Consider the following 24107-nt stretch of genomic DNA (forward strand, 5'->3'; position numbering starts at 1 on the left):
GGGCGATGGCCCATGACCCCTGGGGGCATAGGTTAAGTCCGGCATGCTGACCTCTCTATTAAGCCTAGGTCGGGTTGCGGCGTATTGTTTGGCCGAGGCCGGGCATGACCCAGGAAAGTGTGTCCGACCGGAGTTAATCGAGCGTGGTGGGTAAGTTGGTGCACCCCTGCAGGGAAGAAAACATCTATCGATAGCCTGTCCTTCGGTAACGGACACTTGGAGTTGTATCCCGATCGATACAACTAGAACTGGATACTTGAGATGAGACATGGATATGAGAAATGGATAGTATGGCTCTGGGATTGCTTTCTCGCAAGGAGTCGAGAAAGGATCTCTGGCCGAGGTTGATAACACTTCTACTACTTTACTTTATGCTACTCTACTCCCTCCTGTTGCTGCAAGATGGTGGTTTCCAGAAGATGCTAGTCTTCGATAGGCTAGGCTTTCCCCTTCTCTTCTGGCATTCTGCAGTCCAATCCACAGATATAGCCCTTTTCATTGATACCGATGCATATGTAGTGTAGATCCTTGCTTGCGAGTACTTTGGATGAGTACTCACGGTTGCTTTGCTCCCCCTTTTCCCCCTTTCTTCTTCTTTCCGGTTGATGCAACCAGATGTCGGAGCCCAGGAGCCAGATGCCACCGCCGATGCCTGCTACCACGTGGAGACCGCTGACGACCAGGAGTAGTTAGGAGGCTCCCAGGCAGGAGGCCTTGCCTTTTCGATCGTTGTTCTTTTTGTGCTAGCCTTCTTAAGGCAAACTTGTCTAAGTCATGTCTGTACTCAGATATTGTTGCTTCCGCTGACACTTGTGTATTCGAGCTTATGTATTCGAGCCCTCGAGGCCCCTGGCTTGTAATATAAAGCTTGTATTATTTCAATTTGTGTCTAGAGTTGTGTTGTGATATCTTCCTGTGAGTCCTTGATCTTGATCGTACACATTTGCGTGTATGATTAGTGTATGATTGAATCGAGGGCGTCACAAAGTAGGACTCCCTCCACGGCGCGACCCCCCTTGGGCCGGCCACCTCTCCTCCCCCCTTTAAATACGTGGGAGGGCGGCACCCCAAAGAGAGACCAAGCCTTCTCTTAGCCATGTGCGGTGCCCCCCTCCATAGTTACACACCTAGGTCATATCGTCGTAGTGCTTAGGCGAAGCCCTGCGCCGGTAACTTCATCATCACCGTCGCCACGCCGTCTTGCTGACGGAACTCTTCCTCGGCCTCAACTGGATCAAGAGCTCGAGGGACGTCATCGAGCTGAACGTGTGCTGAACGCGGAGGTGCTCCACTATGATTTGGATATTTGATCCGAGGGGCCTCTGGCCTGATAGCACTAACCATCACGTGGGCATAGTATGGGCGTTCTGCATCGTATGCATCAGCCGAAGCTTTAATAGACGTCAGCGACTGAGCGGCGCGCGCCGGGTTGGACTTACTAAGCACCTGCCTTTTTGAAGGAGGTAGCTAGGTCTGCTCACCGGCCACGTTCGCAATGTGCAGGAGTTCCCGGGGCGATGGCCCATGACCCCTGGGGGCATAGGTTTAGTCCGGCGTGCTGACCTCTCTATTAAGCCTAGGTCGGGTTGCGGCGTATTGTTTGGCCGAGGCCGGGCATGACCCAGGAAAGTGTGTCCAGCCGGAGTTAATCGAGCGTGGTGGGTAAGTTGGTGCACCCCTGCAGGGAAGAAATCATCTATCGATAGCCTGTCCTACGGTAACGGACACTTGGAGTTGTATCCCGATCGATACAACTAGAACTGGATACTTGAGATGAGACATGGATATGAGAAATGGATAGTATGGCTCTGGGATTGCTTTCTCGCAGGGAGTCGAGAAAGGATCTCTGGCCGAGGTTGATAACACTTCTACTACTTTACTTTATGCTACTCTACTCCCTCCTGTTGCTGCAAGATGGTGGTTTCCAGAAGATGCTAGTCTTCGATAGGCTAGGCTTTCCCCTTCTCTTCTGGCATTCTGCAGTCCAATGCATAGATATAGCCCTTTTCATTGATACCGATGCATATGTAGTGTAGATCCTTTCTTGCGAGTACTTTGGATGAGTACTCACGGTTGCTTTGCTCCCCCTTTTCCCCCTTTCTTCTTCTTTCCGGTTGATGCAACTAGATGTCGGAGCCCAGGAGCCAGATGCCACCGCCGATGCCTGCTACCACGTGGAGACCGCTGACGACCAGGAGTAGTTAGGAGGCTCCCAGGCAGGAGGCCTTGCCTTTTCGATCGTTGTTCTTTTTGTGCTAGCCTTCTTAAGGCAAACTTGTCTAACTCATGTCTATACTCAGATATTGTTGCTTCCGCTGACACTTGTGTATTCGAGCTTATGTATTCGAGCCCTCGAGGCCCCTGGCTTGTACAATAAAGCTTGTATTATTTTAATTTGTGTCTAGAGTTGTGTTGTGATATCTTGCTGTGAGTCCTTGATCTTGATCGTACACATTTGCGTGTATGATTAGTGTATGATTGAATCGAGGGCGTCACAAAGTAGGACTCCCTCCATGGCGCGACCCCCCTTGGGCCGGCCACCTCTCCTCCCCCCTTTAAATACGTGGGAGGGCGGCACCCCAAAGAGAGACCAAGCCTTCTCTTAGACATGTGCGGTGCCCCCCTCCATAGTTACACACCTCGGTCATATCGTCGTAGTGCTTAGGCGAAGCCCTGCGCCGGTAACTTCATCATCACCGTCGCCACGCCGTCTTGCTGACGGAACTCTCCCTCGGCCTCAACTGGATCAAGAGCTCAAGGGACGTCATCGAGCTGAACGTGTGCTGAACGCGGAGGTGCTCCACTACGATTTGGATATTTGATCCGAGGGGCCTCTGGCCTGATAGCACTAACCATCACGTGGGCATAGTATGGGTGTTCTGCATCGTATGCATCAGCCGAAGCTTTAATAGACGTCAGCGACTGAGCGACGCGCGCCAGGTTGGACTGCGTAAGCACCTGCCTTTTTGAAGGAGGTAGCTAGGTCTGCTCACCGGCCGCGTTCGCAACGTGCAGGAGTTCCCGGGGCGATGGCCCATGACCCCTGGGGGCATAGGTTTAGTCCGGCGTGCTGACCTCTCTATTAAGCCTAGGTCGGGTTGCGGCATATTGTTTGGCCGAGGCCGGGCATGACCCAGGAAAGTGTGTCCAGCCGGAGTTAATCGAGCGTGGTGGGTAAGTTGGTGCAACCCTGCAGGGAAGAAAACATCTATCGATAGCCTGTCCTATGGTAACGGACACTTGGAGTTGTATCCCGATCGATACAACTAGAACTGGATACTTGAGATGAGACGTGGATATGAGAAATGGATAGTATGGCTCTGGGATTGCTTTCTCGCAGGGAGTTGAGAAAGGATCTCTGGCCGAGGTTGATAACACTTCTACTACTTTACTTTATGCTACTCTACTCCCTCCTGTTGCTGCAAGATGGTGGTTTCCAGAAGATGCTAGTCTTCGATAGGCTAGGCTTTTCCCTTCTCTTCTGGCATTCTGCAGTCCAATCCATAGATATAGCCCTTTTCATTGATACCGATGCATATGTAGTGTAGATCCTTGCTTGCGAGTACTTTGGATGAGTACTCACGGTTGCTTTGCTCCCCCTTTTCCCCCTTTCTTCTTCTTTCCGGTTGATGCAACCAGATGTCGGAGCCTAGGAGCCAGATGCCACCGCCGATGCCTGCTACCACGTGGAGACCGCTGACGACCAGGAGTAGTTAGGAGGCTCCCAGGCAGGAGGCCTTGCCTTTTCGATCGTTGTTCTTTTTGTGCTAGCCTTCTTAAGGCAAACTTGTCTAACTCATGTCTGTACCCAGATATTGTTGCTTCCGCTGACACTTGTGTATTCGAGCCCTCGAGGCCCCTGGCTTGTAATATAAAGCTTGTATTATTTTAATTTGTGTCTAGAGTTGTGTTGTGATATCTTCCTGTGTGTCCTTGATCTTGATCGTACACATTTGCATGTATGATTAGTATATGATTGAATCGAGGGCGTCACAAAGTAGGACTCCCTCCACGGCGCGACCCCCCTTGGGCCGGCCACCTCTCCTCCCCCCTTTAAATACGTGGGAGGGCGGCACCCCAAAGGCAGACCAAGCCTTCTCTTAGACATGTGCGGTGCCCCCTCCATAGTTACACACCTCGGTCATATCGTCGTAGTGCTTAGGCGAAGCCCTGCGCCGGTAACTTCATCATCACCGTCGCCACGCCGTCTTGCTGACGGAACTATCCCTCGGCCTCAACTGGATCAAGAGCTCGAGGGACGTCATCGAGCTGAACGTGTGCTGAACGCGGAGGTGCTCCACTACGATTTGGATATTTGATCCGAGGGGCCTCTGGCCTGATAGCACTAACCATCACGTGGGCATAGTATGGGCGTTCTGCATCGTATGCATCAGCCGAAGCTTTAATAGACGTCAGCGACTGAGCGGCGCGCGCCGGGTTGGACTGCGTAAGCACCTGCCTTTTTGAAGGAGGTAGCTAGGTTTGCTCACCGGCCGCGTTCGCAACGTGCAGGAGTTCCCGGTGCGATGGCCCATGACCCCTGGGGGCATAGGTTTAGCCCGGCGTGCTGACCTCTCTATTAAGCCTAGGTCGGGTTGCGGCGTATTGTTTGGCCGAGGCCGGGCATGACCCAGGAAAGTGTGTCCAGCCAGAGTTAATCGAGCGTGGTGGGTAAGTTGGTGCACCCCTGCAGGGTAGAAAACATCTATCGATAGCCTGTCCTACGGTAACGGACACTTGGAGTTGTATCCCGATCGATACAACTAGAACTGGATACTTGAGATGAGACATGGATATAAGAAATGGATAGTATGTCTCTGGGATTGCTTTCTCGCAGGGAGTCGAGAAAGGATCTCTGGCCGAGGTTGATAACACTTCTACTACTTTACTTTATGCTACTCTACTCCCTCCTGTTGCTGCAAGATGGTGGTTTCCAGAAGATGCTAGTCTTCGATAGGCTAGGCTTTCCCCTTCTCTTCTGGCATTCTGCAGTCCAATCCACAGATATAGCCCTTTTCATTGATACCGATGCATATGTAGTGTAGATCCTTGCTTGCGATTACTTTGGATGAGTACTCACGGTTGCTTTGCTCCCCTTTTCCCCCTTTCTTCTTCTTTCCGGTTGATGCAACCAGATATCGGAGCCCAGGAGCCAGATGCCACCGCCGATGCCTGCTACCACGTGGAGACCGCTGACGACCAGGAGTAGTTAGGAGGCTCCCTGGCAGGAGGCCTTGCCTTTTCGATCGTTGTTCTTTTTGTGCTAGCCTTCTTAAGGCAAACTTGTCTAACTCATGTCTGTACTCAGATATTGTTGCTTCCGCTGACACTTGTGTATTCGAGCCCTCGAGGCCCCTGGCTTGTAATATAAAGCTTGTATTATTTTAATTTGTGTCTAGAGTTGTGTTGTGATATCTTCCTGTGAGTCCTTGATCTTGATCGTACACATTTGCGTGTATGATTAGTGTATGACTGAATCGAGGGCATCACAAAGTAGGACTCCCTCCACGGCGCGACCCCCCTTGGGCCGGCCACCTCTCCTCCCCCCTTTAAATACGTGGGAGGGCGGCACCCCAAAGAGAGACCAAGCCTTCTCTTAGACATGTGCGGTGCCCCCCTCCATAGTTACACACCTCGGTCATATCGTCGTAGTGCTTAGGCGAAGCCCTGCGCCGGTAACTTCATCATCACCGTCGCCACGCCGTCTTGCTGACGGAACTCTCCCTCGGCCTCAACTGGATCAAGAGCTCAAGGGACGTCATCGAGCTGAACGTGTGCTGAACGCGGAGGTGCTCCACTACGATTTGGATATTTGATCCGAGGGGCCTCTGGCCTGATAGCACTAACTATCACGTGGGCATAGTATGGGCGTTCTGCATCGTATGCATCAGCCGAAGCTTTAATAGACGTCAGCGACTGAGTGGCGCGCGCCGGGTTGGACTGCGTAAGCACCTGCCTTTTTGAAGGAGGTAGCTAGGTCTGCTCACCGGCCGCGTTCGCAACATGCAGGAGTTCCCGGGGCGATGGCCCATGACCCCTGGGGGCATAGGTTTAGTCCGGCGTGCTGACCTCTCTATTAAGCCTAGGTCGGGTTGCGGTGTATTGTTTGGCCGAGGCCGGGCATGACCCAGGAAAGTGTGTCCAGCCGGAGTTAATCGAGCGTGGTGTGTAAGTTGGTGCACCCCTGCAGGGAAGAAAACATCTATCGATAGCCTGTCCTACGGTAACGGACACTTGGAGTTGTATCCCGATCGATACAACTAGAACTGGATACTTGAGATGAGACATGGATATGAGAAATGGATAGTATGGCTCTGGGATTACTTTCTCGCAGGGAGTCGAGAAAGGATCTCTGGGCGAGGTTGATAACACTTCTACTACTTTACTTTATGCTACTCTACTCCCTCCTGTTGCTGCAAGATGGTGGTTTCCAGAAGATGCTAGTCTTCGATAGGCTAGGCTTTCCCCTTCTCTTCTAGCATTCTGCAGTCCAATCCACAGATATAGCCCTTTTCATTGATACCGATGCATATGTAGTGTAGATCCTTGCTTGCGAGTACTTTGGATGAGTACTCACGGTTGCTTTGCTCCCCCTTTTCCCCCTTTCTTCTTCTTTCCGGTTGATGCAACCAGATGTCGGAGCCCAGGAGCCAGATGCCACCGCCGATGCCTGCTACCACGTGGAGACCGCTGACGACCAGGAGTAGTTAGGAGGCTCCCAGGCAGGAGGCCTTGCCTTTTCGATCGTTGTTCTTTTTGTGCTAGCCTTCTTAAGGCAAACTTGTCTAACTCATGTCTATACTCAGATATTGTTGCTTCCGCTGACACTTGTGTATTCGAGCTTATGTATTCGAGCCCTCGAGGCCCCTGGCTTGTAATATAAAGCTTGTATTATTTTAATTTGTGTCTAGAGTTGTGTTGTGATATCTTCCTGTGAGTCCTTGATCTTGATCGTACACATTTGCGTGTATGATTAGTGTATGATTGAATCGAGGGCGTCACAAAGTAGGACTCCCTCCACGGCGCGACCCCCCTTGGGCCGGCCACCTCTCCTCCCCCCTTTATATACGTGGGAGGGGGGCACCCCAAAGACAGACCAAGCCTTCTCTTAGCCGTGTGCGGTGCCCCCTCCATAGTTACACACCTCGGTCACATCGTCGTAGTGCTTAGGCGAAGCCCTGCGCCAGTAACTTTATCATCACCGTCGCCACGCCGTCTTGCTGACGGAACCTTCCCTCGGCCTCAACTGGATCAAGAGCTCGAGGGACGTCATTGAGCTGAACGTGTGCTAAACGCGGAGGTGCCGTACGTTCGGTGCTTGGATCGGTTGGATCGCGAAGACGTTCGACTACGTCAACCGCGTTACTAAACGCTTCCGCTTTCGGTCTATGAGGGTATGTGGACACACTCTCCCCGCTCGTTGCTATGCTTCTCCTAGATAGATCTTGCGTGATCGTAGGAATTTTTTTGAAATACTACGTTCCCCAACAAAATTATCAAAGTAGCGAACACGAATCGAACCAACATGATGAAAGTGACTAGATGAAATTCCTGTGTACCCTCAAGAACGCTTTGCTTATCATAAGAGACTGTTTTGGCCTGTCCTTTGCCTCAAAAGATTTGGCTACCTTGCTGCACTTTTGTTACTATTACTGTTACTTGCTCGTTACAAATTATCTTGCTATCAAACTACTCTGTTACTTACAATTTCAGCACTTGCAGACATTACCTTGCTGAAAACCAGTTGTCATTTCCTTCTGCTCCTCGTTGGGTTCGACACTCTTACTTATTGAAAAGACTACAATTGATCCCATATACTTGTGGGTCATCAAGGGACTGAGAAATTAATCAAGTACAAAACTTATCTTCAAGCTTTACCTTATTTTGATCGTTTAGAAGGTGATCGTGAAGTCAATGAATGAAGTCCTCCCTCCCTATCTTTCGGAGGTGCTGCCCCGCTGCAAGGCAAATATGACTAAGTGACATATTGAATATGGCGATGACTACAACATGTTGTAGAAGGAGATAAGAGGTGGAGCCAATGACCCACTAAGACTCACGTATGTACAACTACATTCCCGAGGTCAAAATATCAGCTTGCTAGTTAAGTGGTGGTGAAAACTTGATATACAGCAAGGCCTTTGGCAAGATGTGATTCGAGCTAAATATCTTAATCGAGACATGATGGCTTCGGAACAGGGTTTCAAATGGGATCTCTTCGGAACAGAGACTTGCGACAGCGATAAAATTCTTCTGGAGGTACAACAGATGGTTTATTACGGTGGAAATAGGTCAAGGCGGTATCTGTGGGCCCCACATGGACGAGGGTGCGGCCACCCCCGAGCCACGCCACCTATTCGTGTGGGCCCCTCGTGACTCGTCTTGACTCCTCTGAAGCTTGCAGTGTTTCTTGTTGCCCCTAAAAAGTCATGTTAAGTGGGCAATATATTTTGACCTCCGTAGATATTGACTTCATGCGATAAAAAAAGCAGAAAACAAGAACTAACATTGGACATTGAACACTAAATTAATAGATCCATAAAAATGATATAAATTGCTATAAAAATTATGAAAAATGATAATGTAATAGCATTACACAACCAAAAATTATAGAAAAGAGGAGGAAGACTAGTCAACACCAATTTTTTTTTGAAATGACCTAGATCTATTATCAATGTTCACCTGAAGTACAAAGTATCTCAAACATAATAAAAATTACATCAAGATTTCAAAACCACCCAAACTACCACTACGGCCATCAGAACGAGCCGTCGATGTGTCGCCGTCGCCACTCCCGTACCGGAGCCGGCTTGATCTTACAGATGACAACCGGAAAGACACGGTCGTCGCTGTTGAATCATTGCATAGATCTGAAGCACCTAACACCAAATCACGACAAGAATCTACGCTGGAACTCTGTCGACTACGTCCAGACAGATGAACCCGAGGAGGATCGGAGCCCGGAGACGAACTCGAAGATGAACCCAAGGAGGATCGGAGCCCGGAAGACAAACTCGAAAAAGTAGCACCACCATCCGCCCAAGCTATTAACCGGAGCGGAGGCAGCAGGATTCCCTCTCCGCCATCGATCGCCGAAGTGGGAGGCTGAGGGGAGGCGAAACCACTGGCTTGCCGGCCGGTCAAGACCAAACTGACAACACGTTTTTTCTTTTTTTAGATGACTGACGTCACGTTCTACTACCTGTATTTTTTCCTTCAAAAGAAATAGTATTACCTGCATTTTTACCGCCACGAATTTACCCTACCAGCCAGCTCCGTAAAACCGGAGCCACTTCGCGCACTGTGCACCTCCGCCGCAGTCCATTCACCGCGGTTTACCTTCCCCGTGAGAAAAGGGCCGGACTCCCAAGCGTCCATTGATCACTCCCTCCCGAGAATCCCAAAAGCCTAGTAGCCCCGTAGCATCTTCTCCCAGAAGCAAAAGATTTCTGCCTGCGCAGCAGTAGCACGCACCCCTCTTCTTCCTCTCACGTCCCGTCGAGGCGTCGACCACTCCTGCCTTTCTCCACACAGCGCAGCAGCCACCCCACCCCGCCTCCCCCTTTGACTCGGTGAGGCTGCTCCACACCCCCTTCCTTCCGCTTCCTCCTCCAAATGCGTCTGCTCGCTCCGGTGTTGGCGCGTGAGCCCGCGGCTGGGGCGCGAGAGGACGGCCGGTGATAGCTACTAGTGCGATAGCCCCGGTCTCCGGCGACATGGGGGAGGTGGATTTGGGCGACGTGGTGCTCTCCTGGTCCATCCGGGACATCAACGACGACGACCTCTACCGGGGCAAGGTTCGTGCGCCCGTCATCGATCCTAGTTCCGGTGACGTTTTTCGCGAACGCGCGGCTGCCAGTTTGAGCTTCTTTTCTTTCCTTTTTTTTTTTGAATCTGTGCGCAGTCCCCCGAACGGGCGAAGTTGTAGGTATGCATGCATACGCGGGAGCTAGGTTTCCAGCCGTGCTTAAATCGGTGAATCGGTGATTGATTAGTGGCTTCTAGACTCTAGTGCTGGTCACGTTGCGAATTTGGTGATTCATGGTATTTCTGAAAATTTACATGTTGCATGTTGGTGCCATTTGTGACTGATTCGTGATGGTGTCCACTGCTGTTCAAAACAATGACGCACTAGTTTCATTCGTCAAGTGTTGCACTGCTCTTAATCGTCGTAGTATAATCGAGCCCGTCTCATTCCAAACACTGTAGAGATAACGCGCTAAATACATGTGGTTAGGTTAGACAGGTATGCTAATGTGAAAGGTTTACTACGTTGTGATATTGTGTACTAGTATGTTGCTGACACAAATTTTAATTTATTTTCTGTGCCAAGTTATGTCTTCAGAGTTCAGACTTTTTCTCACTTGTGTAACATCCTTGCTTGATCTTGCAGCTCTGTATTTATCCCTGTTTTTTTTTGCGGGGAGTATTTATCCTTGTTTGATTTTGCAGTATATGAGATTGACCACATAGCGCTGTTCTGCTAGCATTAGTTTTTTTAGAAGGTTCCAAAATTATTTGCATGCCATTTCTGTGCTCAAACAATCTTTAAAGAATATATTTTGCTAGCTGTAATTGTATTTTCGTTAACTTTTTTATGCAGGTTGAGACTATTCCCTGCAAATTCAGTTCACTTGATCACTATCTCCAATCATATCGTCCTCCACTGATTGAAGAAACAAGGTCGGATCTATGCTCATGCCTTGAACTCATCAGTGAAGCGCCCTCGTCGAAAATACTTTTCATGAAGGTAGCAGGAAAACCAGGATTATACTTCATGGATGTGGACTTTTGGGACAATGGTGCTGGCTTTTCTGCTGAGGCATATACGGCGAGGAGTGGTGATATATTCATTTTGTCTAGCTCGAAACCTGAATCTGCAGAGGACCTTAACCGCTACGGTGTGACATATTGCTTGGCAATGGTTACTGAGGTTTCTTTGGATGATGAATACCACAAGGCTTTCAGAGTTAAAGTTGCAAAGGATATTGGTTTGGAAGAAGACTTGAGTAAATTCAGACATGCAATATTTCTCAGTAATATCATGACAAGCATACGGATATGGAAAGCACTTTCCTATGACACGCACATGGATAACAATTTCACAGTAATCAAGTCGCTGTTAGCCCCAACAAATTTGGTAATATAACCTGGATAGTTGTGATTTAGTTTTACCTGCTTTTTTCTGTACCACTATAAATTGGTCTCTAACTTTTTGAGCTCCTCTCTGTTTGGTCTTTTGCAGGGTGAAGATGTGTGTGGTATCTGCAATGAACAGGATGAGGGCCCTTTGCCTTCTTTGACAGAGCAGTTACTTTCGATTAAACTTAATCAGTCACAAGTGGATGCTATTGAATCTGTGATCTCAGCTGTACGATGTAGGCATATGAACCTCTTGAAACTTATATGGGGTCCACCAGGTACTGGAAAGACCAAGACTGTTAGTGCTTTACTATGGGCTTTGGCGTGTATGAAATGCAGAACTCTTACTTGTGCTCCCACTAATGTTGCTGTCGTTGGAGTTTGCACTCGTTTCCTTCAGAACTTGAAGGATTTCAACCAGCACATTGACAAAAATGGTCTACCCTTTTCTCTTGGAGACGTCGTGCTGTTTGGGAACAAGCAGCGAATGGACATCACCGAGGATCTTCAGGAAGTTTTCTTGGATTTTCGTGTGGACGAACTTCTTGAGTGCTTTTCCTCGTTGTCTGGATGGAACTACAGAATAGCTTCAATGGTGTCCTTTTTTGATGACTGTGCTTTACGTTACGACATGCTTCTTGAGGATGATGGGAATAGTGATCCTGTCAGCTTCCTGGACTTCATAAAGAAGCAGTTTGATGTGGCAGCAATAGCTCTTAAGAGATGCATAGTGAATTTGTTGGTTCACCTTCCCCGAAGGTGCTTTTCTCGCGATAGTGACATAAATATATCTACATTGCTTAATATGCTGCAAAAATTTGGTGGCCTTCTGTGCGACGTAGGCTTGACTGACGACGGCTTGAAAAGGGGCCTTGGTTGTTTGTTAACTGAAAACTCCGTTTTTGCACGGCCAATATCTTCTATTGAGAAGGAACTGGATGGAGCAAGATCTGCATGCCTTAAATTGCTTAAAGATCTACAACACTCCCTCAATTTACCCACTGGAGTAGAAAAAGACTGGGTCCAGAGCTACTGCATACGCAATGCTACACTTCTTTTCTGTACTACCTCCAGCTCTTATCGGTTGCATCACATGAAGATTGCACCCCTCGACGTCTTAATCGTTGACGAGGCTGCTCAAGTGCGGGAGTGTGAGTTGGTGATCCCACTACGTTTGCATTGGTTGAAGCATGTTGTTTTGGTAGGAGATGACTGTCAGCTGAGTGCAATGGTTAAAAGTAAAGTAAGTTTCGCCTTACCCTCTTTATACTGTATGGTGTCATACTGTCATTCCGTAGTCATCAGTTCAGTTCTCTACACCATCAACTTCCGATAATAAAATGACACAACATTCTTTTTTGTTATTGGTGTATCTGTCTACAGAACTATTGACCACGCATGTGAATGCATGTCTTGTCTAATATAAATTAATAAAAAAATCTATTTTACAGTACAATATTTTTGTACATTCTAAATTTAATGAAGATTTATACCATAAAAGTTGCAAGCATCAAAATTAACCAAACATGGAATTGTCTGCATTGGATAAATTTAATATTTTCTTTTAAGTTGGATGGATAACATCATAACACGATCCATACAACTGTTCAAATGGCTAAAAAAAAGATGGATTTGGTACAAGTATTTTTTGGGATATTTGGTACTCCCTCCATCCGGAAATACTTTTAGGAGAATGAATGTATCTAGACCTATTTTAGTTCTAGATACATCCATTTTTATCCATTTATGCGACAAATAATTCTGGACGGAGGGATTATCTCTTTTCGGGAGATTGGTTCATGATAATCTTAGTTCTTGCCTTTCATTTGGAAAAAAAGCTAGATCTGTTCATGATAATAGTAGTTCTTACCTTTCATTGTTTTATCTTTAGGTATGCAAAGAAGCTGGCTTCGGTACAAGTCTTTTTGGGAGATTGGTTACACTGAAATTCGATAAACATTTGCTGAATATACAGTATCGCATGAATCCTTGTATTAGCCTGTTTCCAAATGCTCAGTTTTATGAGAGGAAGATTTTAGATGGTTCAAATGTCCTGTCTCCTAGCTATAACAAGGATTATAGAGGCCTCCCATTTGGCAGCTACACTCTTATAAATGTCACTGATGGTAGGGAAGACAAAGAGGGCACAGGAAACAGCCGACGAAACATGGTTGAAGTTGCTGTTGTTCTGCACCTCATCCAAACTATCTTTAAATGTATGTCTAAGCTGAACCCTCTTTTCTTCCAATATATCCTGCCTCGATATCCTTGGTAGTTATTAAATTGTTTCTGTATCAAGTGACTTCGCTGATACAACATGGCATCTTTAGAAGCTTATAGGGTCTTCCTTGTATTACATGTTGCATAACCTTCGTTGATAGAAAGGTGATCGCTGCAATACTTTATGTTCAACAATCCAGTTTGTTACCAATGTATATCTTCTGATTTTTTAACTCCATCATTCTGGGTTAATGCAAATTCAATTCCCTATGTATGTCTGTCAGCAAGTCCACTGTCATCTACTTCCCTGTTTAATAGATAATGTGACATTTTTATTTAGAAAAACTGAGAACATTAAGCAGTTGACATGAAAGATGAAACATAGTTGGCCACTACATGTACTCACTTTTGGTGTTTGTTTTTACCTTCAGAGCTGAAAAGTAATGCTATATCAAATGTAAGCTGATACAGAATCAACTTCAGTTTGCTAAAGAAAATTTTCTTTGCTAGTGTTGTGCAAAATCGACCCCAAAAGATCAGTAAAGACTTAACAGTTTAGTTTTTTCTGCAGGTTGGAAAAGTACAGGCAAAGCGCTTAGCGTTGGTGTGGTCTCTCCATATAGTTCTCAAGTTGATGCAATTAATGCTAGACTTGGCAAAAAATACGACACATGTGATGGCTTTCATGTGCGCGTCAAGTCTATTGATGGCTTTCAAGGAGAAGAGGATGATGTAATAATACTATCAACAGTTAGATCCAACGGCAAGGGAGTTGTTGGGTTTCTTGCTGATAAGCAAAGAACAAATGTTGCTCTTACCAGGGCAAAGTGAGCATTTTTTTTCCAGGACTTTGTTTGGTTACTGTTTAAAGTATGTCAGATTGATACTATAATTCATCTAATGGATGCTTTATTTGATGCAGGCACTGTCTTTGGGTTGTTGGTAATGCTCATACACTGTACAAAAGTGGAACTGTCTGGACAGACCTTGTTTCTGATGCTCAAAGACGTAAATGTGTTTTCAATGCCACTAATGACGCGGCCTTATGTAAGTTGGTTTTGCAAGTAAAGAAAGTGCTTGATGAACTTGAGGATCTTCTTAATGCTGATTCGGCTGTTTTCAGCAATACCAGATGGAAGGTAAGTAACATAGTGATGTTTAGTCAGTTTGACTTTGACCATACTTTCATGTGCTCCCGCTGCGTGTGCCTTTCTTTTCCTCCTTATCTTTTTGTTAGTAGTTTAGTTTGTAGCTTTTTCCTCTGTTGGTTGGCTTGGCTGCCAATTTTGAGCCATTTTGTAGCATGTTTGGACGCATGCTTGAGAAAAAAATTAAGTTGGTTCGGTTATTTGCATTTAGTGACTGTGCAAACTACATGTATGCATATTAGTCTGATAAGACTCATGCTTGTTGTCGGCTGCCAATTTTGCGCCATTTTGTAGCATGTTTGGACACATGCTCGAGAAAAAAAAATTAAGTTGGTTCGGCTATGTGCATTTGTTGTACTGGCTTTACTGAATATACAGTTCCTTTATAACATGTGGTTTTTTGTGTGGCCATGATTCATGAACAAATGTGTCTGCTTCTTGGAATCATCCATGTGGTTCGCTTGTTTCTGTTATGCTGTTTGTAATTAAAATTTGCAGGGACATGTGCTACTTTACACCATGGTATTCCTACAGATTACAGGCGATGTTGTGAATCTCCTAACTTTTTTTAAAGAACTATACCTGTATATATTTTTTAAAATCATCCTTACTCAGTCTCTATTTTGTGTACTGGTAAATTCAACAGGTCATTGTTAGCGATGAGTTTAGAAAGTCTTTCACCAAGCTGAAATCATCACAGCTCAGGAGGGAAATACTTCAAAAGCTTATTAAACTTGGTGATGGTTGGAGGACAACAGTTAGGAACTTGGATATACCTGGTGTTTCCCATCTTGCAAAAGCATACAAGATCAGGGACCTTTATCTTATTTGGAGTACTGACGTGGAGAAAAGTGAAGGAAGGTATATCCAGATAATAAGAATTTGGGACCTACTGTCACAACAACATGTTGCTAGAACCGTTCAACGTCTCGAGAACCTTTTTTCCATGTACACACATGATTACATGGATCACTGCCGAAGAGTGCAGACACTGGGGTATGCATTGTTCATTATTATTGGGCTATTCTTTGTTACTATTATTCTTTTACCTTTGATGCTTGAAAATGAACTGTTCTTAAATAGACATGCTTATAAATGGGCTGCTTGTAGACATTCTTCTTACTTTTTGCCTCTTTTTTTGGTGGATTACAGGAAACTGGAGGTTCCTATGGTTTGGGATGTTGAGCCTGATATTATTCGCTATAAGAAGGATTGCAGAGTTGATGCCCAGGAAGAGCTTGATCTAGTGGATACATCATATGCTATGGAAAATTCAAAAGTTCGCGAAAGCTTCTTGCTGATGAAATTCTACTCGTTATCATCTGGAGTGGCAAAACATTTGCTTACAGCTGCTGATGGTTCCGAAGTTGATATCCCCTTTGAATTGACTGATGAAGAGAAGATGATAATCCAATTCCCGCTCACTAGTTTTATACTTGGGAGGTCAGGCACCGGAAAAACCACTGTATTGACAATGAAACTGATTCAAAAAGAGCAACACTCATTGCTTGCATCCCAAGGTCTAAATTTGGATGGAGCTGATTTATCTGGGGTGGATGATAAAAATATTATGCCACTGAAGGACATAGGAGAAAGTTTTGTAAAACAAGTGTTTATAACTGTAAGCCCAAAGTTGTGTTCGGCCATAAAGAGTCACATTTCCGGACTCAAAAAGTAAGTTGGTTGAACTAGCCCCCTATTAGAAGTTTACACATGCTTAGCATTTTCGAAAATGTTTGTAAATATATTTAAAGTGGACAGGAATATGTGTGCAAGTTGGTTCAAGATATTTCTAACTGTACTCACTCCATTTTTATCGTATTTACGACTTTTTTTTATTTGTGAGGGTACCTATTTATAACTTCAAACTCTATAGATTCTTCCTTTGTTATGCCCCTTCAAAGTCTTTAGCGGTTTTATACATCTGAAGTACATTTTCTCTTTATATACTTTAATAACGATAAAAAACACTATACCTACGGGGACTAGCCCTTGTGGGTGGCTTGCACTTAAATGAATAGCCAAATGAGGGACTCTCCCTTTTTTTGTTGTTGAAATTTACACTCTTTGAATGATATTCACTTTGATTATTTTATGAGTTAGTCAACCATATTCCTCATATTAGTTGTAAGTGATCTCAATCTTTTTTATAGGTTTGGCTCTGGTGATGTCTCTGATCAGCCTAGTATTCTTCATATGCACGACATCTTTGATGACCAGGAAGAGTTTACGGAAATACCTGACAATTTTAGCAATCTACCTCATGAGCATTATCCTCTTACTATAACATATCGAAAGTTCTTGATGATGCTTGATGGAACATTCCGGATATCATTTTTTGATGTGATTTATGGTGAACTGAAGTCTAGCATTGATAGATGGCATTCAAACTCCCGGGCGCTGCAAACTTTTATTGAATCAAAGGAAGTTACCTATGAGAAATTTGCTGCTTCCTATTGGCCTCGTTTTAATGCAGACCTGTCGAAGAATCTTGATGCATCCACTGTCTTCACTGAAATAATTTCTCATATAAAGGGTAGATATCAAGCAAGCAACCCTTATATTGGCAAGCTTGGAAGACAAGATTATGTGATGCTCTCAGATAAAAGATTTTCATCTCTGAACAGTGAGAAGAGAGATAGGATTTATAATATTTTCAATACTTATGAGAGTATGAAATCCACTGCCAGAGAGTTTGATTTGTCAGATTTTTTCAACAGTCTTCACATCAGTCTTGTATCCGAGGGCTACAGTGGAGATCTGGTGGATTTTGTATACATAGATGAGGTGCAGGATCTAACCATGACACAGATTGCACTTCTTAAGTATGTCTGCAAGAACTTCAAGGAAGGCTTCCTTTTTGCTGGCGACACTGCACAGACTATAGCAAGGGGTATCGATTTCCGGTTTGAAGATATCCGTTCACTTTTTTACACTGCATTTCTATCAGAAACTGAGGTGTTTAATCAGGGAATTCAACATGGGAAACAAGTCCAACTCTCTGATATGTTCCAACTTACTCAAAATTTCCGCACACATTGTGGCATCCTTCACATGGCACAAAGTATCATGAGCCTTCTCTACTTCTTTTTCCCATCAAGTGTTGACAAGCTTAATCCAGAGACTGGACTAGTATATGGAGAAGCTCCCGTGCTGCTGGAGTCTGGTAATGATGAAAGTGCAATTATGGCTATATTTGGAGAAATCAAAAGTAAGCATGGTAACACGCATGCTGAGCAAGTCATATTAGTTCGTGATGATGCTACCAAAAAACAAATTGTTGATCTTGTTGGCAAACAGGCTCTTGTGTTGACTATTGTTGAATGCAAGGGCCTTGAGTTCCAGGTATGAGCATCTAAATTCACTTCCATCTGTGTTCATTTTGCAAAATCAATTATTAGTAAAGTGCTATGTTTTAACCTTTAAGATTTTGAGCGTTCTTACTGACTTTGAAGACATGGTGTAGGATGTGCTGCTGTACAACTTTTTTGGCTCATCTCCTTTGAGGAACAAATGGAGAGTGCTGTACAGCTACATGAAAGATAAAGATATTATAGCACAGTCTGGGGAGATCTCTCATCCGGATTTCGACAGAAGCAAGCATCATCTTCTCTGCTCAGAGCTGAAGCAACTCTATGTTGCAATCACACGCACGAGACAAAGACTGTGGATATGTGAGAATACAGATGATTACTGTCGACCAATGTTTGACTATTGGAAAAAGTTGCGTCTTGTAGAGGTTAGATTACTTGATCCTTCCCTCATTCAAGCAATGCAGACAGGAAGCAGTGCTGATGATTGGAGACTACGGGGAACCAAGGTCAGTGATCTTGTTTTCTGTGGAAAGCCAGTTTACCTTGCCATGCATTGTATGTTTGGACCTTTTTCATTTTCATGAAATTCATGGGCCTTTGTTGTTTGACAATTGGTCTATGCACATAAATTCTGTTTAGAGGTGTAATTGTGCCTACGCACTCTCAATTTTACTGTACTTCTCTTTTGAGGTTGTTATTCCATATCAGATGTGCTCGTTTTTCTTGTAGTTATTCAACGAGGGGCAATTTGAAATGGCTACAATGTGTTTTGAAAAGGCTGGTGATGCATACAGAGAGAAGTGGGCAAGAGCTGCCGGACTTGTAGCAATTGCTGAACGTGCGACGTCCTCAAATTTGGAGAATGGCAAGGCTCCAATGCAGAAAGCATCAGAAATCTATGAGTCCATAGGCATGCATGAGAAAGCTGCTACATGTTATATCAAATTAGGCGACTACAAAAAAGCAGGTCCGCTGACTCTACATAAGTTTCAAGCTGTATCCATTACTTCTGGGATTTATCATTCCATAACGTTTTTAATACAAGTTCTTCCTAAAGGGTTACCGTACAAGTGAACACCTTTATTTTGTAAAACATTTATGCTGTATCCATTATTTCTGTGATTTATCATTCCATAACGTTTTTAATATAAGTTGTTCCTAAAGAGTTACCGTACAAGTAAACACCTTAATTTTTATAAACATTTATGCATATTTTTTAGCTTTCATATGCACTCTACGCTACTCTATCTGACTAAACATTATTTTCCTTTCACTTCCCTAGGTATGCTCTATATGCAAAAATGTGGTGCTTCCAGGCTTGAGGATGCTGGTGATTGTTTTGCAATGACTGAGTGCTGGTTAGAGGCAGCTAAAGTGTTCTTCAAAGCTAAATGTTACACCAAGTGTTTATCAATGTGCTCGAAAGGAAAACTATTCGATCTTGGCTTGCAGTTCCTGCAACAGTTGAAGGAGGAACATTTGCTTGAGAATTCAAAATCCTTGGAGGTTTCTGCTATTAGAAAGACTTATCTTGAAAGTTGTGCTCAGCATTATTCCGAGCACGGCGACATAAAGCATATGATGCCTTTTGTTAGGGCTTTCAGTTCTATGGATCATGTACGGGCATTCTTGAAGTCTAAGAATCTTCTTGAAGAACTGTTTAGCTTAGAGGTGGATAGGGGTAATTTCCTCGAAGCTGCTGGAATAGCAAAGCAAAAAGGACATATCATACGGGAGGTAGACATGCTTGAGAAGGCAGATAAGACTGAGGATGCAACGCGGCTTCTCCTCCTCCATATCATTGCAGATTCCTTTTGGTCTTCAAATAGTAGAGGGTGGCCTCCCAAAAGATATCCAGAGAAGGAACATTTGCTTGCAAGAACCAAAGAGATGGCGAAAAAGGTCTCCGAGTGCTTCTACTGCTTTGTTTGCCTGCAAGCTGATGCACTGTCAGATATGAACAAGTCTCTTCCCAGTTTAAATTGCATTTTTCTTGAAGGCAGAAAATGTGGAAACTTGTTCGCTGAATTTATTGCTTCCCGTTCGATTCTTCATGTTCATCTTCAGTCTCAAGTCTCTGGATACAATTTGGAATTAGGGCCAGGATCTGAAGATGAAAGTGGCTGTAATGATATGGTGGCTCGTAACCAGATATCACCCGAAACCCTAGCGTATGCCTGGAATCACTGGAAGTCAATCATAATCAAAGTACTATCTCATCTTCGCCACACTGATGGTCCAGAATTAAATGAGTATGAAGATCTTGCGCTAAGTACTTTGGGTTGAGGAAAGATGGTGAAGATGACCGATATGTTGTGCTAAACATGAACTCAAGTTGGCTGTCTAACGCAGGCAGAAATTCTTTGCAGCAAGATGGCAAGCGTTGTTGGCTGGATATCCTTCAGTATCATTCATGTGCCCAGTCTTTCTTGATGAATGAGTTGTCTTCTGTTGGTTTCAGTGTACTTAAGAAGTTGGAGTCCATTGCTCGAATTTCTCCAAAGCCAGCATCTTCGTATGCCCTGGTGAGAACCATCCTTATTGTGAAGGAGATAGCTAACTTTCTGGAAGAACCAGAGTTCAGTATGCCGAAAAGTACAATGAAGTTAAGAAGCTTCTCTGTTCTCTGGGAGCGTCGCTTCTTCGAGTTAATTTTTCTTGTCTGGAGAGATGGGGCGCGGAGGAGCCTCTCGCATATACTTGACTCACCAGTTTCATATGGTTTGATTTCTGATTACATTGGTGCAAATCTTCAACCAACAAATAGAAAACTGACTCATGGGCATCTTGGGAGGACAACCATCCTTCTTGTCCATGCAGCACGATTGGATGATGCACTAATTTCAAGGCTGCTACAGTACCTAGGCAATGATTCTGAGTGGGCAAGTTTTTATCGATCTTTGAAGAGTTTTCTTGATGCTGGTGTCGATACCTCCTTGATCTCGAACTTCAGGCTTGCTCTTGACTTTACCTTCAATAGTGTTGAGTGGAGGGGTGAACTGGACTACATATCCCCAATATGCTATGTGGGTCTGATGGAGTGCCTTGGTTTTTTGTCTTCAGCACACCTGCTACAGAAAGGTTGTGGTGTGTACTGCACGAAATCTCAGTTGGTCAATATGCTGGAGTGCCGCACCAGCAAGGTTTACCTTGAAACCTGCCTGGCATCTACTTCAAGACCAGATTACGATCTTTATCAGACGATCTTCGATTCAGGCCGTTTCATATTTCGGACAATTATGAATATCCTGACAGATAAGAAAATGCTTCTGGAGTGGGTCCGGAGGACTTCAACTCCTAGTAGTTCATACACTGAAGTCCTCCTGAGACTAGTGGTCACACTTTATCCACTGATCCTAACTCATGACGTGGGGATTTCCTATTATAAGATCACAAATACTCTTCTGGAGTGTGGAGTCTTCGAGGATTTACCTCGGAAGTTCTCTCAGAAGATCTTACATGCTTTGCAAATGAGGCCTCGCGCACCAAGCAACTTGATAAGAGTGGTTGCTGACGCACTTGCTGCAATAGGAGATCGTATGGTCGTTATGGGTCCGTCCAAAGGCCCAGCAATCTGCGAGAACATAAATGTTGATATGATTAGCAAGGAGGATTTGTATGATGTTCCGAAGATAATGGCCATTCTTTGCCCTGAAGAGGGAAGTTCTGTAAAGCAAGAGGCTGCACTGCCAGAAAATTCTGATGGTAACAAATTGTGCAATGTTGCTGGAAACGTACCTAAGGCTGTACATGATACCAAGGTGGAGAGTACTGGAGAGATAGATTTACGCGATGAGAGTATTGCCTTCTGGGAGATGGTTGAGACTTTTCAGGTCAACAAGGAAGGCCAGGTGAGTTTCATATGTTACAATGCCTGTTCTGTTAATTTTCCATTTTGTCCCATTGAAACAAGGTCAACTTATTCTGAAATCTAATTTTCTGCAGAAAGATGCAAGGTCTATTATTCAGTTCCTTAGGAGCGCCATTCCATGGCTGACTGATGCACAACTGCTGGAAGAGGTCAGGCACATCTGCAGCGAATTCGAAGAATGTTCTGCCAGGTAGGCAAATGTTAAATCAGGGCCAATTCTAAATATCTTGATGGTAGTACACATGCCGTATTGCTCTTGATAGTAGACCGGTATGAGTGACTTCTTGTGAAACATGACTAGGTGATCCTGAATTTTTTGTGAAAATTTGCCATTTGCGCAGGACGGAGAAGACAACATGTCTGACTGTGGAGGATCTGTACTCAATGTGGCAAGGTGGCGAGAACAAACTGCAGACGATCATCAGCTTCCTGCGTTCCGCAAGGGCGTCCACGAAAGAAGATGGCAGAAGGAATGAAGCCGCAGCCGTCGGCCAGCCGCAGACTGACGGGGCAGACGGCCAGGCCGGATGCTCAGGCAAGGAGACGGAATCGGTGAAGGAAGAAGCGGCCACACAAAAGGGGGCTCAGAAGAAGAAGAACAAGAAGAAACCCAAGAAACCCAAAGGCCGTGGCAGGAAGTGAGGGGCTGTTTGGTTGCTACCCTGAGATGAATTTGCCTGGCCACAAGCTAGCCAGACACTGGCCTGAACCTTGTTTGGTTGCTACCCTGAGCATTCGTGCTGCTAGCCTGACCTGACCACACAGGCATGTGATTAGCCGGAGTCAGGCCACCGAAATCGGAGGCCTGAGACTCAGGCACGCGCATGCAGCTTACTTTAATGATTCACTAGCGTATTGATGGGTGTATGTATGGGCTGCATGCATGTAGCAATCAATGCTTGCTATCATTTTTTATTGCCTCATGCTCAGGCACGCTCAGGCACGAACCAAACAGCGTCCCAGCTAGGTTGCCTGGTCAGGCTAAAGTCGCAAGAATCACCGGCTACTCTCAGGCGTCTATTTTTCTCAGGCACGCTACTCAGGTCACCAACCAAACAGGTCCGAGCCGCTGTAGGGTGTAGGCTGTGCAGTTTCCATCTGTAACTGCAAACCCTTGCCTGCATTGGAGACCAGGGGCGAAACTGGGCCTGTGGCAGCTGGGGCTATAGCCCCAGGCGTGGCCCAAATAGTGTTATGCATCCAATAAATTTTTTTGTCTGGTTTCTAGCCTTAAAGAGGTCCAGTCCTAGGCGTCCTAACCCAACCACAGCCCCATGACTCAGCCCACGTAGCTCTGCAGCCCAACTGAGTTCCACGAACCCATGCTTCTTCAATCGCTACCGTTTTTAGGGTTAATCGCTACCATTTTCATCTCTCGTCTGATGCCCCGATCGTCGTTAAAATAGTCCTTAGTTCCTCCGCTGCGCCACCCCATTCGTTTCCCTCAGACGTACCAGGTGTACTATAACTTGCTAGATCGGATCTAAAACATGGATATAATTGTGTTAACATAAACGGTTCAGATCTGAGTTCATGGCATTCGGGCCTAAAATGAGCATTAAGCATAGCAAAGTCATAGCAACATCAATCTTAGAACATAGTGGATACGAGGGATCAAGCCCTAACAAAACTAACTCGATTACATGATGAATCTCATCCAACTCCTCACCAACCAGCGAGCCTACGAAGGAATTACTCACTCCCGGTGGGGAGCATCGTGGAATTGGTGATGGAGAAGGGTTAGTGATGACGAAGAACGAAGATCCCCATCTCCGGAGCCCCAAACGGACTCCAGATCCGGCCTCCCGATGAAGAACAAGAGGTGACGGCGGCTCCATCTCGTGGATCGCAATAATTCTTTCTCCCTAAATTTTTTCTAGAAAAATAGGATTTTATAGCATCGGTTTCAGGGTCTGCGGGGCCACCAGGTGGGGACAACCCACCTAGGCGCGCCAGGAGAGGGGGGTGCGCCCTGTTGGGTTTTGCCCACCCAGGGGCCCCTCTCCAGTAGGTCTTGACTCCAGAAATTCTTATATATCATATAAAAATTCCTCGCAAAGTTTCATTCCATTTCGAGAACATTTATTTCAGCAAAAAACAACACCATGATATTTCTGCTGAAAATAGCGTCAGTCCGGGGTTAGTTTCATTCAAATCATGCAAATTAGAGACCAAAACACGAGGAAAAGCGTTAGAAAAAGTAGATACGTTGGAGACGTATCAACTCCCCCAAGCTTAAACCTTTGCTTGTCCTCAAGCAATTCAGTTGATAAACTGAAAGTGAAAAAGAAAAACTTTTATGAACTTTTTTGCTCTTGTTTGCATAAATAGGCTTAAACAACACCCAGGTTTTCAGCCAACATTATAACTAACCATGCCGACAATAACTCTTAAAGATTATATTAACTCATA

General features: G+C 45.1%; 2 protein-coding genes across 2 annotated transcripts; both read left to right on the plus strand.

Annotated features, from left to right (window-relative positions):
• The first annotated feature begins 9716 nt into the window (after positions 1–9716).
• LOC141041240 (uncharacterized) lies at positions 9717–20110 on the plus strand. Its single transcript, XM_073507361.1, has 15 exons — positions 9717–9797; positions 10604–11140; positions 11246–11440; positions 11543–11901; positions 13034–13055; positions 13118–13358; positions 13934–14189; positions 14285–14501; positions 15009–15032; positions 15157–15371; positions 15663–15953; positions 16664–17855; positions 17977–18330; positions 18554–18791; positions 19107–20110. Exons 1-15 carry the CDS (start codon positions 9717–9719, stop codon positions 20108–20110), a joined length of 5226 nt encoding a protein of 1741 aa, XP_073363462.1.
• Positions 20028–22550, plus strand: LOC120973699 (uncharacterized). The gene is made up of 3 exons (XM_040399680.3): positions 20028–21675; positions 21770–21885; positions 22037–22550. The coding sequence occupies exons 1-3, from the start codon at positions 20149–20151 to the stop codon at positions 22335–22337; spliced, it is 1944 nt and encodes a 647-aa protein (XP_040255614.1). The 5' UTR covers positions 20028–20148; the 3' UTR covers positions 22338–22550.
• The last annotated feature ends 1557 nt before the right edge of the window (positions 22551–24107 follow it).

This window comes from Aegilops tauschii, chromosome 2, assembly GCF_002575655.3.
Source record: "Aegilops tauschii subsp. strangulata cultivar AL8/78 chromosome 2, Aet v6.0, whole genome shotgun sequence".
Classification (NCBI taxonomy): Eukaryota; Viridiplantae; Streptophyta; class Magnoliopsida; order Poales; family Poaceae; genus Aegilops; species Aegilops tauschii.

What these genes read in the sequence shown, in the direction of transcription:
- LOC120973699 (XM_040399680.3), top strand. Translation starts at nt 20,149, where the DNA reads ATGAACTCAAGTTGGCTGTCTAACGCAGGCAGAAATTCTTTGCAGCAA. An exon ending in AGGTCAACAAGGAAGGCCAG is followed by an intron (nt 21,676 to 21,769) that starts GTGAGTTTCATA and finishes AATTTTCTGCAG; the next exon opens with AAAGATGCAAGGTCTATTAT. An exon ending in TTCGAAGAATGTTCTGCCAG is followed by an intron (nt 21,886 to 22,036) that starts GTAGGCAAATGT and finishes CCATTTGCGCAG; the next exon opens with GACGGAGAAGACAACATGTC.
- LOC141041240 (XM_073507361.1), top strand. Translation starts at nt 9,717, where the DNA reads ATGGGGGAGGTGGATTTGGGCGACGTGGTGCTCTCCTGGTCCATCCGG. An exon ending in ACGACCTCTACCGGGGCAAG is followed by an intron (nt 9,798 to 10,603) that starts GTTCGTGCGCCC and finishes TTTTTTATGCAG; the next exon opens with GTTGAGACTATTCCCTGCAA. An exon ending in GCAAGGGCCTTGAGTTCCAG is followed by an intron (nt 17,856 to 17,976) that starts GTATGAGCATCT and finishes GACATGGTGTAG; the next exon opens with GATGTGCTGCTGTACAACTT.